Source organism: Papaver somniferum, chromosome 6 (genome assembly GCF_003573695.1).
Source record: "Papaver somniferum cultivar HN1 chromosome 6, ASM357369v1, whole genome shotgun sequence".
Taxonomy (NCBI): Eukaryota; Viridiplantae; Streptophyta; class Magnoliopsida; order Ranunculales; family Papaveraceae; genus Papaver; species Papaver somniferum.
This window is the reverse complement of record NC_039363.1, coordinates 2,746,630-2,763,922: the sequence shown is the minus strand read 5'-3', so window position 1 is coordinate 2,763,922 and position 17,293 is coordinate 2,746,630. Positions and strand designations below refer to the sequence as shown.

At 36.9% G+C, this 17,293-nt stretch overlaps 3 protein-coding genes across 32 annotated transcripts; 1 reads left to right on the top strand and 2 right to left on the bottom strand.

Moving 5' to 3' along the window:
• The first annotated feature begins 6,456 nt into the window (after positions 1-6,456).
• LOC113286671 lies at positions 6,457-10,980 on the top strand. 30 transcript variants are annotated; one of them, XR_003329420.1, is made up of 11 exons: positions 6,457-6,711; positions 6,844-6,921; positions 7,150-7,205; positions 7,301-7,358; positions 7,450-7,506; positions 7,603-7,683; positions 8,039-8,106; positions 8,785-8,920; positions 9,637-9,688; positions 9,865-10,086; positions 10,526-10,980. XR_003329420.1 is itself a non-coding variant. In XM_026535252.1 (10 exons), the coding sequence occupies exons 4-9, from the start codon at positions 7,301-7,303 to the stop codon at positions 9,871-9,873; spliced, it is 435 nt and encodes a 144-aa protein (XP_026391037.1). In that variant the 5' UTR covers positions 6,457-6,711; positions 6,844-6,921; positions 7,018-7,105; the 3' UTR covers positions 9,874-10,086; positions 10,526-10,980. The 30 variants fall into 30 exon arrangements, 8 of the variants coding, with proteins under 8 accessions (XP_026391037.1, XP_026391035.1, XP_026391034.1 ...); XR_003329414.1 differs by lacking the exon at positions 7,150-7,205 and having other exon boundaries at positions 6,844-7,105; XR_003329407.1 differs by lacking the exon at positions 7,150-7,205 and having other exon boundaries at positions 6,844-7,105; positions 7,243-7,358.
• Positions 10,981-13,254: 2,274 nt separating this feature from the next.
• On the bottom strand, positions 13,255-13,887 carry LOC113290317. The gene is made up of 2 exons (XM_026539929.1): positions 13,821-13,887; positions 13,255-13,715 (listed from the first exon to the last, which is right to left on the bottom strand). The coding sequence occupies exons 1-2, from the start codon at positions 13,885-13,887 to the stop codon at positions 13,255-13,257; spliced, it is 528 nt and encodes a 175-aa protein (XP_026395714.1).
• Positions 13,888-15,266: 1,379 nt separating this feature from the next.
• Positions 15,267-16,864, bottom strand: LOC113286670 (protein DMR6-LIKE OXYGENASE 2-like). Its single transcript, XM_026535245.1, has 4 exons — positions 16,563-16,864; positions 16,202-16,446; positions 15,789-16,116; positions 15,267-15,693 (listed from the first exon to the last, which is right to left on the bottom strand). Exons 1-4 carry the CDS (start codon positions 16,794-16,796, stop codon positions 15,577-15,579), a joined length of 924 nt encoding a protein of 307 aa, XP_026391030.1. The 5' UTR covers positions 16,797-16,864; the 3' UTR covers positions 15,267-15,576.
• Positions 16,865-17,293: the final 429 nt, after the last annotated feature.

Here is a 17,293-nt window from a genome sequence, read left to right as displayed (position 1 = left end):
AAGTTATACATCACGGGGTCAGGTGCACGATTGTCACCGCATATCGCTATAAAAACATCTCTGATGTTTTTGCTTTTTGGTTATACATTATATCAGGCTATACTAAGACACTAATTTTTCTTTTCTTTATGAATCTTACTCGGCAGCCTTACATTCAAATCAGAAAGTGAAAGACGCAAGTGTCGCAACTCCTTCCAAGAAAATCTTGTTTGACTTTCCGCCCAATATCTGGCATCGTTTGGTAACAGTCCTTCAGTATACCAAACATCATCGGTACTATCACGTGATGTTATTTTCCTAAGTTCATAATTGTTTGTTTTGTTTGATGCTCCAATTATTCCTAAAGTATCATCACTATTACACACTTTCGTATGGTCCATTTGTCGTAAATAACTTAGATATCCATGTTCTCTACAGCTCATTGGGACACTCTCCTGTACTGGGTATCACCAACTACAAACAAACATCATGACCTTAGGATAATAATAATCAACTTGATACTCTTTTTCAACGCCAATTGTCTAATCAAAGAAACTTATTAAGTATGCGCATACCGAAATACAAAGCTGCAGAATTGGCACACTATGAAAGCTAAGTTTAGGTTTTTCAACAAGAATCTTTATAGAAAAATCCCAGATGATAGCTAAAACTCAACAAACGTTATTGACAACATGGATAATGGGATTTATTACCCCAAATGGAAGAATCAGTTTTGGGAATGTTTTGGAATTGTAAGGATAATTTCAATTGATGCATGGTAGAAATTGACTTGATAATTTTCTAGCTTTTTGGAAGAGTATGGCAAAAGAAAATGTTAGCCCAAGAATATGGATAATCTTTGTTCATTTTTCCAAATTCCAAACAACATAAATCTCGATATTCTTGGGCTTGACATTTTCTTTTTCTAATAAAATTTTAGCCCAGAAATGGAATTCGGAAAAATGAGCAGGACAAATTTTATAGGTGATGTCATGCGTGACGATATTTAACAGTGTGTACACTTGTGAACGGACCCAGAACGTGATTGAAGTATATGAATGTGGGCATGTTGTGGTGCTCAAATCTGTGAAGTTCTTAGCGAACTTAATGATGGACGGATGATAGGTTCTTTTTACAACTATCTGACAGAACAAAGAATATCCCTTTCAGGAAGTATGCAAGCATCTTCATTTGGTCTATTATTATATTTCTCATGAAGTGCAGCTCACTTACATATGAACACGCCGGAAAACCCATCTAACCGAGTAGATTGATGAGTTGTTGTACAAAATTGTGCGTCAGGGTCAAATGTTTACAAAAATATCTTCTCGTTTTGTTTTTAAACAAGCGGAAGGTATATTTAAATGTAATCCGGAAATAATCCAAGGATAATACAGTTCCACTCTGGAGGGGGTTCAAGATCATGTTGTATGAATACATAGATGAAGTAGAGAGACTTATATATTCGGATCAAGGAAAGAATCGATAACATCACTGATATATCACGGAAGATGTGCCTATTAACTAATCCCTTGATCATAAACTACGTGCTGGTACAACCGCATCTTAGGTTTTAGGTGGAACATGCATAACGCTATCAATGTAAGATTGCATATTTCCTCTTCTTATATAAGAACATCCGATTCCAAAAGACTCTATTTGTAGGGGCGAAATATCGTACAAAGCTAAAACATGACTTCGCCCAGATTAAGACAACATTAACACGAAGAAGAGAAAAAATAGGCGAAGAGTAATTATGCGATAAGGAGAAAGAAGCACGAGGAATAACCACGCGACAGGTATAGCACGAAGCAGCAATGCGAAGGACAACGACATCTCCCCAAATCCTGGCGAATAAGACAAAATGAGCAGAGATCAGCTAGCAGAGATTTGCACGTGAACTCAGTTGTCTTCAACCAAATATCTGGCTATATAAGGATTCAAATAATGAAGAGAGAATGGAGGTTGGGTTGAATTCAGTGAAGTACCAAAGCTAAAACCACTTTTAGAAGATAGAGAAGAAGCCATTAGAGTTTAATCTTTTACTTGTCATCTCCATTGTTATAAACTTGAATCTTCATCATATTTGTAAGAACACCATATCCTTAATAAAAAGCTTGTGTGAAGATCATATCAAGTGTTAAGAGGTATATAATATCACTAATATTTAGGTTTCTCTCCATGACTTAGACTTTGTGTTCTTATCATTTCATTGGGTGTAGTTGTGGGATTTTCCGCAACTACATTTTGGCGCTAGAAACAGGGAGGATTTATCCTCGCCTGCTAGTATTCAATCCGAAATTATCACCTGTCCAAACTGATTATCATTTCACTAACATCATTTTCTCGTCCGCCGTTAGAAACTCACCGATTGGTTGATTAGAACTAGGGCTGCACAAGATCCGCCCACGATACCCAAACCCACCCGTACCCGCTAAATCCGTGGGTTTTTAATCCATACCCGCCCGTTGTGGGTGCGGGGTTGGTTATGAAAAAAAAAACCCGCTGTTTATGGGTGCGAGGTTGGTTTAAGCTAATACCCGCCCATACCCACCCAAAAAACCCGCAGATTATATACCATTAGATAAAACTAATCCTAGTCGTCCATTATGAAACCCTAATACTAGTAGATAGGATAACTGATAACCCTCGTTCACTTTCTACACTCTTCTTTCTGTTCGACCTCTCCTCTTCTTCCTCCTCAGTTCTTCTTCTTCACCTACGAACGACAATTACCAGAAATCTTCACCAGAAATCGACAACAACAACTTCGAATCTTCATCAGAAATCGACAACAATCGAAAAATCAACAAATTCAACACTTAATCTTCATCTGTGAACTTCCTACGTATGAATATTTTGGGGGTTTTGTTTTTTTTCTCACTTAATCAAGGAGAATAGAAGTTACTCTAAATACTTGAATATAAAGCGGGTTTAAACCCGTTTAAACCCATACCCGCCCAACCCGTAGCGGGCGGGTAACAAAACCCGCCCGCTGTTTGTGGGTGCGGGGTTGGTTATGAAAAAAAAAACCCGCAGTCTGTGGGTGCGAGGTTGGTTTTAGCTTATACCCGCCCATACCCGCCCATGTGCAGCCCTAATTAGAACCATCATTCTTTGAAAGTCCACAACATCCACTCTACAGATCCAGTAGACGGTGCACAAGAAAGCTCATACTCCTCGTCTCACCGAGAAAAATCTTTCTATTAGCAGTGCTAAACATATCTCAGAACTATAGGACGGCAAGATTTGTGTTGAAAAGAAAAAATTTCATGGATACACAACAAGAGAAAGCTAATATAGAATAACATAAAAGAATGGTCACAGAGCCTCCTGCCCATAGAAATATGCAGTGGGTCAGAAAAACAATAAGAAGGAGAGTGGGAGAATTGAGGCTACTAATGAACAAACATAAGCTAGCATCACTGCGAGGGAACGTGAGAGAAAACTCGTGCAGTGAAGACAAAGAGAAAAAACTTTAACCGCAGAACGGGTGAACCTTGCAGTCAAGTGTGGGCGGTTGTTAATAGAAATCCATAACCTGAAAAGGAAGGTACGAGAACATGAGTTCGAGATAGAATACGGAGAAAGCCACAAGAGGTACCGTAGAGCCAAGGAGATTGTCGAGACATAACAAAGAGAAGAACAATTGGAAGAGCATATGCGAAGTGATGCATAAAGGCGGCTGAACATGAGAAGGACAGCGTGAATGAACCATTGTGAGAATTGGAAAAGAACGAATCAACATCGAGTATGGATAAGGAGAAATGATGACAGACATCAGCAATGTAATTAAGACATTTCACAACAAAATACTAAGGAGAGTCTTTAAACGCACTTCAATGGGGAAGAAATATATCCGAAGGTGGAAAGCAAACCCTTGAAATATTGGCAGAGGTAGCTGATAATGTTATGTGCAGAAAATGCCCCAGAGGAGGGAGCACCACACGAAGAAATTTTGATCGTGACCCTGATAATACAACCAGACTGTAGAGATGAAGATAATGCGATACCCCCCATGGTAGTAGACAGAACTCTGGTAGATAGCGGAAGCTCTGTAGATGTATTATTCTATCATACGTTCAAGGCGATGGGATATAATGACTCTAATCTCGCACCAGCAGAATATGACATCTATGGCTTCAATGGAATCGCAAAAAAAAACCCAAGGGAGAAATCACAGTAACGATACCGGTGAACTCATTGGAAAAAATGGTGACATTCAGCGTCGTGGATATAGATACCCCTTACAACGCGATTATTGGGAGGCCCTGGATACATGGAGTCGGAGGAATCACATCCACTTTCCACCAATGCATTCGCTTCCACTTTCCTGATGAAATAGGAGAAATTATGGGAGACATCATGCAGGCGAAGAAGTGCAAAGATCTAAATGTGCGACATCAAGAAGGGAGAAAACAAAGAAAGAAAGATAAGAAGAAAAGGGCAAAAGAAATCAGGAAAGAAAAAGAATTCCAGTAAATGGTAAGAGCGGCTGAAGGCAAGGGAATCCCTAGCGAAGTCTCAGAGAAAGAAGGAGATCCCAAACACAAGATAAGGGAGCCAACTCCACAAGGAGAATCTACACCAAATTTTATATTCCACGGTAGAAGATCCCACGAAAGATGTTAACCTAGGGACTAAGGATGAACCGAAGATGATAAAAATAGGAACCACGATGGAAGAAGAGGAAGAAAAGAACCTCGTATAGCTGTTGAGAAACTACCAAGACGTTTTCGCATGGAACATGGGCGAAATGCCCGGTATAAATCATTCTCTTGCCTGCCATAGGCTAGCCATCAACCCAAAAGCGAATCCAGTTATACAAAGAATACGAAAGATAAAAACAGTTCATCACGAGCAAATTGAGATCGAACAACAAAAGATGATCGACTCAGGAATTATTAGACCAGCAAAATACGCAGAATGGGTCGCAAACATGGTGATAGTTCCTAAAAAGAACAAGAAAATTCGTATTTGTATAGATTTAATTAATCTAAACAAGGCGTGACCGAAGGATAGATATCCGCTGCCAGATATCACGCAGACTGGGAAATAGTAGTAGAATGGTGGTTCTGGTTGTTGTAGTTGTCGAGATTCATTTTGAAGCTGATCTTGAAGTTGTTGGTGTTTATGAAGCTACAAGTAATGATCAATTTGTTGTTTGTTTATATGTTTTTATGGGAACAACAATGGTTGTTGATCCATCTATAGGGATCAACTCCTGTTGTTGACCCAATTTTTTATTGGAACAACAATGGTTGTTGATCCATCTATATGGATCAACTCCTGTTGGTTTTGGTTGGAATGATGAAATTGTTGTTGGATTTTGGTTCTGGTTGTTTTGGTGGTGGTGGTGCTGCTGGAGATGTGTGATTTTGTTGGTGGTGGTAATGGTGGAGACGTACGAATGAGAAATTAGTCATTGAAATAGTAGTAGAATGGTGGTTCTGGTTGTTGTAGTTGTCGAGAGTGGTTTTGAAGCTGATCTTGAAGTTGTTGGTGTTTATGAAGCTACAAGTAATGATCAATTTGTTGTTGTTTATATGTTTTTATGGGATCAACAATGGTTGTTGATCCATCTATATGGATCAACTCCTGTTACTGATCCAATTTTTTATGAGATCAGCTATTGTTGTTGATCCTTTGAACTCCTATTGTTGACGATATTTCCTTGGATAAGTATAATCATGCTTTGTAGTTTAAATCATGTAAATTTCTTCCAATGTTGAACTTGTGGTGCAATGGTAGCATGGCTGACTCCATTTCAGATGATGCGTGTTCGACTCACGCCAAGTTCACTCCATTTTACATGGATCCACTTTCATTGTTGATCCTTTTTTTTTGGATCAAATACTGTTTGTTCTATTTTTATTTGGATCAATTACTGTTTGTTGATATAAAATATATCTGAACCAGTGGTGGCAGTGGCGGCGGCGGCAACGCTGGTGATGGCGGCGACGACGACGAACTAGTGATGGTGGAGGACTGTTGGTGGTGCTTAAGGAGCGGTGGTGAAATATTAGTGGTGGTGGCGGTTGGTAGGTGGTGGTTGTTGAACGGTGGTGGTGGAATGATAGTTGAATGTTGGTGGTGGTGGTGCTAATGGTGGTGGAGAAATGGTAAAGGAAGAAATTTATTGCATTTTGAAATAAAGAAAAATATCATATGAGTGAGGGTATTAAAATAATCTAATATTAAATGGATAAGATTATAAAAATGTAAGGACATATTTATTATTGAATAAGAATATATTTATTGGTGACAAAAAATAAAGACATTTAAATAATATACCCATAAATCTACTGGTTCAACGACCCCAACCTGCGATGTGTATTTGATAATCGATTTTGGGCCCCACACTCTACGTGGTCACGATTTTCTTAGTAAAATGAACGGCTGGACCATTTTGCCCTCTTCGTTTTTATCTATGTACATCTGTACACGTCTTTATCTTATATCTTCCAGTATCTTTATTCTCTCTCTAGGTCACAGCCTCACAGCGAACTCATCTCTATATTCATCTTTCTCTTGTTTTATTTTTGTTCCTCTGTAACTTTAAACATTTGCTCTCGATCGACCTCCATCACCTTCTCCTTCTTCAAAGAATCGATTTCTTCTTCTCGGTCCAGATCCGGAAGGTGAAACAAAAGTCAATACCCTCAAGCTAATAATCGATTTCATCGATAGTCTGTGTTGTCGATGATGAAATACTTTTTGCGATTCATTGGGGTAATTATCTATGAATTCTTCATCATCTTCAATTTCAGAAATTTAATTTTTAATATTAGGGTTAGGGTGAATTTTCAATCTCTTGATTTTCCTGGTAATAGTTTCGATTGAAATGTTATTTTGCTTGAGTAGGGTTGCGGTTTACTTCACCCGGTTCCTATAATGATTCCTGATGATGATGGATGGTGTGGTGGTGGCGATGAAGCAGAAGTTGTTCAATTACACTTCTTATCAGTTCTGTTTTTTTTTCTTCTTCAATTTAGGGTATAGGGGATTTTATGATATCATGAGTTTGTGTTGTTTCAGTTTGGGTGGCAGTTGAGTTTATGTTGAAATAATTGATTCCAATGGTACTCTGTGATTTCAATTATAAAATCCTCTCGCGATTAGTTGGGTAATTATCTATGACTCACTTTTCTTCATCGTCTTCAATTGCAGAAATTTAATTTCTGACATTAAGGTTAGGGTGTTTTCCAAAGCTCTTGATTTTACTGGTAATAGTTTCAATTAAGTGTTCTTTTTATTGATTAGGGATGCGATTTACTTAAAATGGTTCCTAATGTGATTCCTTGTGATGGTGATGAAGTAGATGATGACTCAGTTTTCTAATAAAGATTGCTCATTACATTGCTTGTCTGTTTTGTGCGGTGAGTTAATTTGCTTTTTGATTCTTCAATTTGGGTTTTAGGGGACATCATGAGTTGATGATGTTTCAGTTTCGCTTTTGGTTGATTCCAGCTGGGTCATTCTTAGGTTCCATGACATGAGCTTTAACATGGAAAGAAACTGAAAGTGGTAACTGATTATCAAGAACTCTGGGTTTGGTTGCATGCAGAACTTTGTTATTTGTGATGCTTAGATCTATTTTTTGTTTTTATTTTGATTTTGAAGGACTATTTATGAAGTACCTTATGGTGGAACTGAGTATTTTGACGAAGATGTCTTTGCTTTTCCTGAAATGGTCAAATACAGGTACCGTTTGAGTTTTTTTTTTTCTTTTGGTGGAAATCATTTATTTTTCATTAATGATGTTTTGGCCTCCTCTTGGTGGAAGTTGAACTATGTGATTTTCTTTGAACTGTACTTTTTCTCATATGAGTTCATTGTTTTGTGGATGTTGAGTTGATTGAGAAATGATAAGTACTTGAGTTACGCATAGTTATTTCCTGTTTCTTGCTCACTAAATTGTGAAGCAAGGATATAGACTTACCCTGCACATCTGTAACTGAAACAGATACAACTGTATGTAGGATAAGCATTTTCATGTACTTTAACTTACTGGAAGTTGCTTGTCAGATACTACATACCATTTTGCGTGCTGCTACAGGATAGAGAGAGAGAGAGAGATGCAACACGTATTGGCAAAGATATTTTGGTGCAGATACAAAGTAGTAGGTAATTATACCTTGAACTGAACTTCACATCAGTTAAACATGTGCAACTCTGCAAAAAAGTAACAGAAATGGAGTACTATACCTCCCCATGTCCCTACAGATAGGAACTGAGTGTTATGGTTGGTTGGCGCCCTAATTCATTTTATCATGTTATATTATTTGTCTCCTTAGTGCAGAAATAGTAAATAATGGACCATGTCAGTTTAACTTTTACCCATTTTGATCAGATAAAGAGAAAGTGTGGGATCTGTACCAAAAACTTACAGTTGTAAATAGAATTCATGAAAAGCTTTACAACTACTACTTAGGATCATAACTAGCACCAGCTTTTTCGATGCAATTTTTTAACCTTGGTTAAAAGTTCTCATTTTACATGTTTTAGTTTAGTTGAATTCTCTGTTTTCGGACAAACTGAAATATATCCGTTCTGGTAGAACCGCAGTTGCACATACACTGCCCTCTTTCCATAAAGGCGGGTAATGAAAATATTTATCTCATTTTGACAGATGATAGTTAGATATGAAATTGTGTTAGTATCACTTTGTTAATGATAGTTAGATATGAAATTGCATTAGTATCACTTTCTTAACTTTCTGTTATTCCTTTTTGACTAACGGTGAAATTTTGTTTTTAAAGTATCGTGACGTTGATTTTGTTGTTGTTCTTGTGGTGTAATCAGACACAATTACGAAGGTAGTGACTGACCAAGATATAGTGGTCACTGAGATGGGTATCATGGTGGTCCAAGAGGGGGAGCGCCAGGGGTGTTTGGAGGAGATAGGAGTGGTGCTCCAACAGAGTAGCCATAATTTAAGGTTTAAATCTAGTCCCTTAGTTATAAATGAAGTGTTTATGACTTTATTTTATCTGAATAAGATGAATCTTGTTCATGCATATTGTGTTGTTTGTCACTGATATGTAATGCCTGAGTTGTGCATGCACCTTGTCTTGTTTGTCACTGATATGTAATTCCAGATATGATTTAGGTATGTGTTAGTTACTCTTTTATGAATTCTATTAGTCAATAATGTAAGTCTAATATGTTAACAGTAATTTGGATATAACATGGGTGATTATGGATTCTTTACTCTTTTGATACTCAACCATGATTGTTTATTTAGTTCACGGTATTCATTTTCTCTTCACTAATAATGAGTCCATCATGTATCAGTTTGTTTCAAGATGAGCCTCTTCTTTTCTTCACCAACTAAACATTAGCTTTCTGACATTTGATGTTATTCAAGTAAAGAAGAATTTACAGAACACTTCTTGTCCCATGATTTAAGATGATTTAGCTAGAACATACAGGGGAATCTAAGATATTTTCAACCTAACTTTCAAATTTTGAGTAACTTTTCACATTATTCGGTAGAAGGAAATTTAGCATGTCATACTATGTTGGACCGTGTATTTCTGTTTAACATACCGCTTTCTATACGAGTGTATTCATAGTTTGACACACATAAATGAAAACCGGATCTTCCAATGTTTATGTATAGTGACTCTTTGTCTCTACTGATTCTCGATACAGGTACGGTGGGGGCATGAGTTCAGCTAAAGCCGCTCTAGAGAGTGACACCAGGGTAAGTTTATCTTAGATGCTTGTGAACATGTAAAGCAATACAATAAACTTCTCAATACTCTCAATACAAAAGAAACATAAGAAACACAATCACCTAGCAAGTTATCGTAGTATAGTGAACCCTTTCTAACTAGTTTATCTTTATACATGGAATTTGACTGTTAGATGGTGTTGCAGATTTATTAGCAATTATCTCCAATTGTAGGAGATTCAAATGTTCCACTCGAACAGATTGCATTTACTGCAATCTGTATGGGATTGGTCTTCGTGGGTTCGTGCCACGTGGATGTTGCATTGTCCATCATACTTTCCTTGATGGATCGTAATGAAGCTGAGCTTGGGGAGCCTCTCACATGGATGTTACCACTCTGACATGGTCTTCTGTATCTTGGGAAGCAGGTAATTTAGAGTCCTAATATCCTTATGAGTTTTAAAATTAGTGCTCTTCTACATGAATTTCTGAATATTTTTCTGCTTAGTTGCTTTGGTGGTGCTTGGTGTCCAGGAGAAAATATATATATATTTCACTTAATTTGCGATGGAGAACATCAGATTTGATCATAGACTTGAACTTTGCATTAAGCCTTTAATTTTGGAAAGAAAATAAGGAGCATACCTTTCAGCACAATTGTCTTTATTTTATAGTTCAAAATACAAATTACAGTGATGACAACATATTTTAGCTTATTCTGCATCATGTAAGTTTTTCTTGGATACCAATTGGAGTCTTGGATCTCACTCATGGCTGATACAACCTTCTAATTCTTTTCGGCTATATCTGTGTATATTTGTCAAAACACATTACTAATATTTTGGATGATTTTATTTTTCCTTTCAGGATGCCCAATCATTGGAAAATTTAGAGAGCTAAGAACTAATGTGTTGGAAGGTAAGGTGGTCATCTTTTCGTATTACCGTACTCAATTACATGGGAATAATAATACTAATTGTACACATTAGAACTACAGGCAAGCGAAACTACGTGAGATGGTTTCAAGAATTACACTAGATGGTTTGTTGATAATGAAGAATATCTAGATGTTATTGACTTATCTTACAAGTGTTTCTCCGTATACAAGTGACCTGGCTAATTTTTTGTACATAAGCTTGAGATCTCCAATTTGTTGTTTAATCAAATGTCTATTAGTTTATCATATTGTTGTTCAATCTTAGATATTACTAGTTAGCTAGAACTTAAATGTTGTGTTGAACTTAGGATTCAATCCTTTTGTTGTGTAATCTTAAACCTAATGGACACAATGAATGAATGTTGAATTTTGAGTTTGAGTTAAAGTTATTGTTTCATTTGAATTCAGTTTGGATTGAACTCGACTTTAATCTGAATTAAATTTGAGTTTCATTTGATGTCCAGTCAGAATATTTCAGATTTAAGCATTCATGCATTTCAGCAAATCTGAATATATATATTTTTTTATATTATAATTTAAATACGAGACCCACCGCTAAAGGTTTGTACCTCGTGACCCTTAAAATCAGTTGTTGTTTTGAGACATACGGCTAAGGGTAGTATAAAACAGTTGCGCTTTATCAGACCCCAACAGAGACGGTTAATAATGGTCGTATAACTCGTATATATGACTTGTCGTGCTGGTGGTGAAACTTCTGTTTTCCACTAGTGAGAAGGGACCCTTGATTGGTTAAGGGGCTACTTATTCATGGATTGATTATTTTCATGTATTAACATGGATATATTTCAGGCTTGTCGTAAGCACTATTTTTGCTTAATCTTGAATCCTTAGATCTAGTCTTTTTTAAAACAAAAAGAAGAGTTTAATGTAATCTTTCAGATATGTAATCGTAAATCTTTATGTATATTATTATAAAGAAAAAAAGAATTTACCGACGATTCAGTTAACTATAACAACCGTTTCTGCTGACCATTCAGTTGACAAAGGAATCCCAAAGATTCAAAGAATCTACCGACGATTTATCACAAGATTTCGCACTCTAATAATACAATTCAGTCCCAAATCCAGACATTTACAACTGACAAATATTATATATTGACGTACATACTAGAAAATACAAAGATCATTCACAAGAGAAATTTGAGTATCATCAGCAGCACCTAGATGCAGGGAGATCATGATCTACAAATAGGTGTGACACTCAACATGGACAAGTAGCCGTGTAGATGGGTTCTTGAAGTTTGTAGAATATGGGCATCCAACTCAAAACCAATTGGCAATGAGTGGAGAGGCCCGAATAATTATAAACCGCAGGATCTTAGAATAGTCTCAACATGCCCCCTCACGTGTAGCCTCGTTGGGTCTAAGACGTGGACAATTAAATAGGGTGACGTGGAGTAAAGCCTCGGTCAAAGACTCGTCGCAAATAGCGACACTCTGATACCAGAGGAGATGTTGGTAATGTGATGCCCAAATTGTTTTATAACAAAGGAAAATAAATATTTGAGAAACTTCAAAGTTTCAGACTTTACTTTCATCAAAAATACTCATGTACATCTAGAGTAATCATCTACTATTGTAAGAAAATATTTTGCACCAGTTAAAGAGGCAGTAGAAAAAGGACTCCATATGTGAGCATGAATTAATTGAAATGGATGCTTCGATAAAGAAACACTTTTATTAAACTTGAGACAAGATTATTTTGGCCGCGGTCATACATCACATAAGTGTTTAAATGAAGAACGAACATAAGCAAAATTACGAGCTAAAAAATTAAAACAATCCATATGTGGATGTCCGAGACGACAGTGCCATATATCCACTGGTTTATTAGCATCTAAAGACAAAACTGATGGTTGGAAACTGAAATGATAGAGACCAACGATACGCCTACTCCATTCAATCTCATTGTTCGTGAGACGATCCTGAAAGATGCAAGACTCATGTGAGAAATTGATACAACAGTTTGTTGTGCTTGTAAGCTCACTTACAGAGATCAAGTTAAATTTAAAACTTGGAATGTGAAAAAAATGAGTAGTTGAATATTGGGAGATAAGTTCACAGTCCATCTGGTAGTTGAACCGTGATTTGGTTCATAACCAATGTGTAAGAAGAAAAATAAGAGAGAGTGGAGCAAATGTGATGAGTTGCGCCACTATCTACAATCCAAACATTAAAAGAACAAGTTAGAGCAATACCTGCAAAATTGACAAATGGAGTGACAACAATGTCTCCATTGTTTGGTTCCAATAAAGACATAAGTATGGCATATTGAGCTGCAGTTATACCAAGAGCTGCCTATGTATTAGGAACAGCAGCAGCAACAACATATGCCGGAGTTGAAGTATCTCTGGATCTCGGAGGATCTTTTGGGTATCCATTGAGATTCCAGCAGGTAAGACGAGTATGACCATGTTTGTTGCAGTGGTCGCAAAAAGGTATTTGTCTCTTGTTGGTACCTTTGCCAACGATGGGTGTAGTTCCGGGTTTGGAATAAGACCTTGGATTTGGTCTAGCTGAATAAGACACCGAGTGTTGCAGATTCAACATGAGTAATGCAGGATGAGTTTATACCTTGTTGTGATTATTCCTGCCTTACAAGATTGTATAGCTTTGCTGCAGATGGCATTGGCTCCATTCATTGACTGCGGAGAGCAGAAAAGCGGTCATGAAGACCCTGTAGGAATTCCATTGAGCGATCTTGATTGTGGTGATCTAAAAAATCCTTGCCTTCTCCACAGATGCAAGGGACGAGAGGACTGAATGAATCTAGTTCATCCCAAAGAGACTTGAGCCGAGTGAAATACATTGCAACATTCAAATTTTTTTGTTTCAATGAAGATATTGATTGTTTGAGAGCAAAAAGCTTAGGAGCATTGGTATTAGAGAATCGGTTTTTGATCTCTAACCATTGATCTCTTGCAGATGGGAATGATTGAACACTCCCACGAATTTCTGGGTCAACTGAGTTGGAAACCCAGCTACCAACTAAGTCATCTGCTCGAGTCCAATGGGAAAGATCAATTGGATCAGTGGGTTTCACAATGGATCCATCAATATAACCGAGTTTGGCTTTAGCACTTGGGGCCTTTTTGATTCCTATTTCCCAGATGCAATAATTATCACTCGTGAGAAGAGGGGTGAAGATGACAGTGGTAGGATTCTCAGCCGGATGAACTTAATATGGGCTTGATGGGGATAGACCGGATTCCCTATTAGGTGGATTATTGTTGAGAGGTGGAGGAGGTAGAGTTTCATCCTCAACAACCATTGTTGATGCAGTTGCAGAGAATTGAGAAAAAAAAATCTAACCTAGCTCTAGATTACCATGTAGAAATATTGTTTTTGGTTTTGAATCTCATACAACTATATTGAGATTGATTTCATTATTTTGTATATATACTACTTGTACAAATACATTGAATGAGTGAGAATCCTCATACTATAATTACATCAAAAGAATTAAATCTATTCCTATAAATAAATCAAATAAATTAAAACTAATTACATCAATATTATTCTTTCCATGTACTAATCTTGTTTCCATATTCTTCATTGCATGCATTCAATCACATATTATTCTTTGCATGCACTAATCTTGTTTCCATATTCTTCATTGCATGCATTCAATCACATATTATTCTTTGCATGTACTAATCTTGTTTCCATATTCTTTATTGCATGTAATTAATATGTAAATATATTATTATATATTTGCATGTGTTAATAAAGTTCTTGTTTTTTCTTTTCGACAAGGGGTTGTGTTGTTGGCGCGTTTCTGCCAGTTCTGGCGGACTTTCATTATTGCACGACAAGAACATGCGAAATTTATCATGGAGCTGAGTTCTCTTTTTAAAACAAGAATGACAAACCCTAGCATTATGCGCGCATCACGATCTTGTGTAATTAACAATCATACAAGTACTAGACTTCACCATTATTAAGTCATGATCTCATGATCCACTGCTCACGAGTCCATCACAGAATAAAATAAAATAAAATAAAGAAGCATGTGGCTATATTATAACGCCCTGCCCTTGTAACTCATATATATTCAATGTTTGCATCGTGCCAATTGAGGATTTGGTCATCCGGCCAAACAACTAAGCCGTATCTTTGTGCATCCACATACCATATCTTTGTGAATAACTCCGAAAAGAATTTATTTAAAATAAGTCTAGAAAATTATAACACATAGAAATATATTGCAGTACAAACTTAAACCAACAGCAGACGAGGCTCCAACGCCTCCAATATTACAACATTTTGAAGACGAACCCTTACCACTCCAAGACCGATCACACGTGTAGTTTATTTGAACCACTAACAGTTCAATTCCAAGACACATTATTTTATTTATTGAATACAAAAGCAAGGGAAACACATTCAAAGACAAACATTTCATAGATGCAGCACGAGTAGTACCATAAGTCATTTTTTCTCCTTGACTTCATCTGTTGCCTTGTAATTATTCCTTAAGTAGCAGCAGTTTCGTTTATTGATCCGTTTGTCATAACTAAAGATATCCTTGTTTCCTTATTGTTCACTACAGCTCGATGCAACACGCTCTTATATATATCAGTATTTTTCTGATTTTGATGGAGACAATGAAGTGTAAGGGACTCCGGGTATCCAGCGGCACAAAAGAAGTAATCGAAAATGACTCACAGACACAGTATTAGAACACATAGAAATACATTGCAATACAATTTAAAACAATAGCACACACGAGGCTCCAACGCCTTTAATGTTACAACAACAGTTTCCCCTCCAAGCCCGGTTACACATTTAGTTTATTTGAACCCTTAACAGTCCAATCCATTACACACATTATTTTTATTTATTGAACACAAAAGCAAGTGAAACATATTCAAACACAAATATTTCAGAGATGCAGCACGAGTAGTACCATAAGTCATTTTTTTCTCCATGACTTTATCTGGTGTCTTGTTATTGTTCCTTAAGTAGCAGCAGTTTCGTTTGTTGATCCGTTTGTCATAACCAAGGAAATCCTTGTTTCCTTATTGTTCACTACAGCTCGATGTAACACGCTTTTATACTTTCCCTTGCTTAGTACCTACAAAACCAAAAAAAATAATTAAGAAACTTATATTTTTTTAGCTATAACTTATTATTGAAAAAATCTATGCGAGAACGCTATTTATACTATACCTCCATATGATCACCGGTGTTAACCATGATGGAGTTGGGTATTGGATTCACAGCAACCCATTTCCCCTTGTTCTTGATATGTAATCCGTCGACATCGTTCTGAATGAGCAGGGTTAGTAGCCCGTGATCCGCATGTGGGGGCAGACCAATGGCAAGTTCTGGCTGTGGGCAAGGAGGGTAAAAATTGGCAGAAAAGATTTGATCACCCGATTTTAGTTCAAGTGAATTTTCAATGTCATCTACATCTAATTCTAGCCCCTCCATTATTCCTCTAAGCAATTCTTTCATTATAACCCTTGATCTTTTGCTGTACTCACTTAGAACCTCACTGCATGAGCAGACAAAACCAATTAACATATCATTATTTTTCTGATTTTGAAAAATGATACTCTAGAGTATGATTTATATTTTACCTCAAACCTTCTGGTTTATGAGGAGGATGAAAAACGGGATGTACGAACACCCTAAACTGATCTCTCCAAAACGAGACGTTATCGACGGTATTGTCAAAACTTGTTTCATGGTCCAAAACAATCCGTGGGTCTAGCTCATATTTTCCCCGATAAGGCAACTTTTCTTCTGGACTCAGATCGAAGAAATTCATGCACAAATCGATCAAATCCTTTTTCAAACTCTCGGGAACTCCATGATTCACCACCTACAATTGTCGCACAAAAATTAGTTAAGATAATCATATTTTATCATTTCGAACTTAGTATACGTAACGCATGAAAATTAGTGGAACCTAGCTAGAATTATTATAAAGTTAGTTACCATGAAGAATCCCCAGTCTTGACATGCATTTCGAAGATCTTCGATGATTTTAGAGCGTTGATCCAGAGAACCGGAAGTGAGGAATGAGAAATCAATGACGGGAATAGTAACTTTCTCTACTTCTTTTTCTGGCAACATATGGAGATCCTCGGGTTTTGCTGGGAATGCATATTCGGAAGGTACATAAATAAGATTAGTTGATTTGATCAAATCATTAACCATGATAACACCCATTGTAAGATATGTATTAATGTTTAGCTCAAGATGAAAGAAACTTGCAGGTAGAAGAAACACTTTTAAGTCGAGATAGGCCTTTATATTGGGAGAGTGAGAACGAGAACGAGAGAGGCTGTCCAGTGTACAAGGAAATTAGTGCGCTTATGCATGCCCCCACCAAATTAACACATGTTAAATGGTTTCGTAAATATGTTAATTCTCCACTAAACACAGTGATGATGGGCACACAAAATAATACCACATTTGCTTGTCCAGTGTAGGAACATCTCACCAACCCGGCCCCGCGACAACGGAATCCAAGATCTTCCTATCTTCCAGATGTGCTGCTATTATGCATGGATCGGGGTCTCAAGTCTCTTATCTTGTATCCGGTATACAAGATAAGGTGTATCAAATATGTTATTATTCGCCTTGGATTTGTAAACATGTTATTATTCGTCTTGGATTTGGGGACTATTCATTGGGATTACAAGTTTCTAGGTAAATTAAAGTTT

What these genes read in the sequence shown, in the direction of transcription:
- LOC113286671 (XM_026535252.1), top strand. Translation starts at nt 7,301, where the DNA reads ATGATGACTCAGTTTTCTAATAAAGATTGCTCATTACATTGCTTGTCT. An exon ending in TTGCTTGTCTGTTTTGTGCG is followed by an intron (nt 7,359 to 7,602) that starts GTGAGTTAATTT and finishes TTGATTTTGAAG; the next exon opens with GACTATTTATGAAGTACCTT. An exon ending in CCTGAAATGGTCAAATACAG is followed by an intron (nt 7,684 to 8,007) that starts GTACCGTTTGAG and finishes GTTGCTTGTCAG; the next exon opens with ATACTACATACCATTTTGCG.
- LOC113290317 (XM_026539929.1), bottom strand. Translation starts at nt 13,887, where the DNA reads ATGGTTGTTGAGGATGAAACTCTACCTCCTCCACCTCTCAACAATAAT. An exon ending in TCCACCTAATAGGGAATCCG is followed by an intron (nt 13,716 to 13,820) that starts GTCTATCCCCAT and finishes TCTGGGAAATAG; the next exon opens with GAATCAAAAAGGCCCCAAGT.
- LOC113286670 (XM_026535245.1), bottom strand. Translation starts at nt 16,796, where the DNA reads ATGGGTGTTATCATGGTTAATGATTTGATCAAATCAACTAATCTTATT. An exon ending in AAGACTGGGGATTCTTCATG is followed by an intron (nt 16,447 to 16,562) that starts GTAACTAACTTT and finishes CGACAATTGTAG; the next exon opens with GTGGTGAATCATGGAGTTCC. An exon ending in CATAAACCAGAAGGTTTGAG is followed by an intron (nt 16,117 to 16,201) that starts GTAAAATATAAA and finishes CTGCTCATGCAG; the next exon opens with TGAGGTTCTAAGTGAGTACA.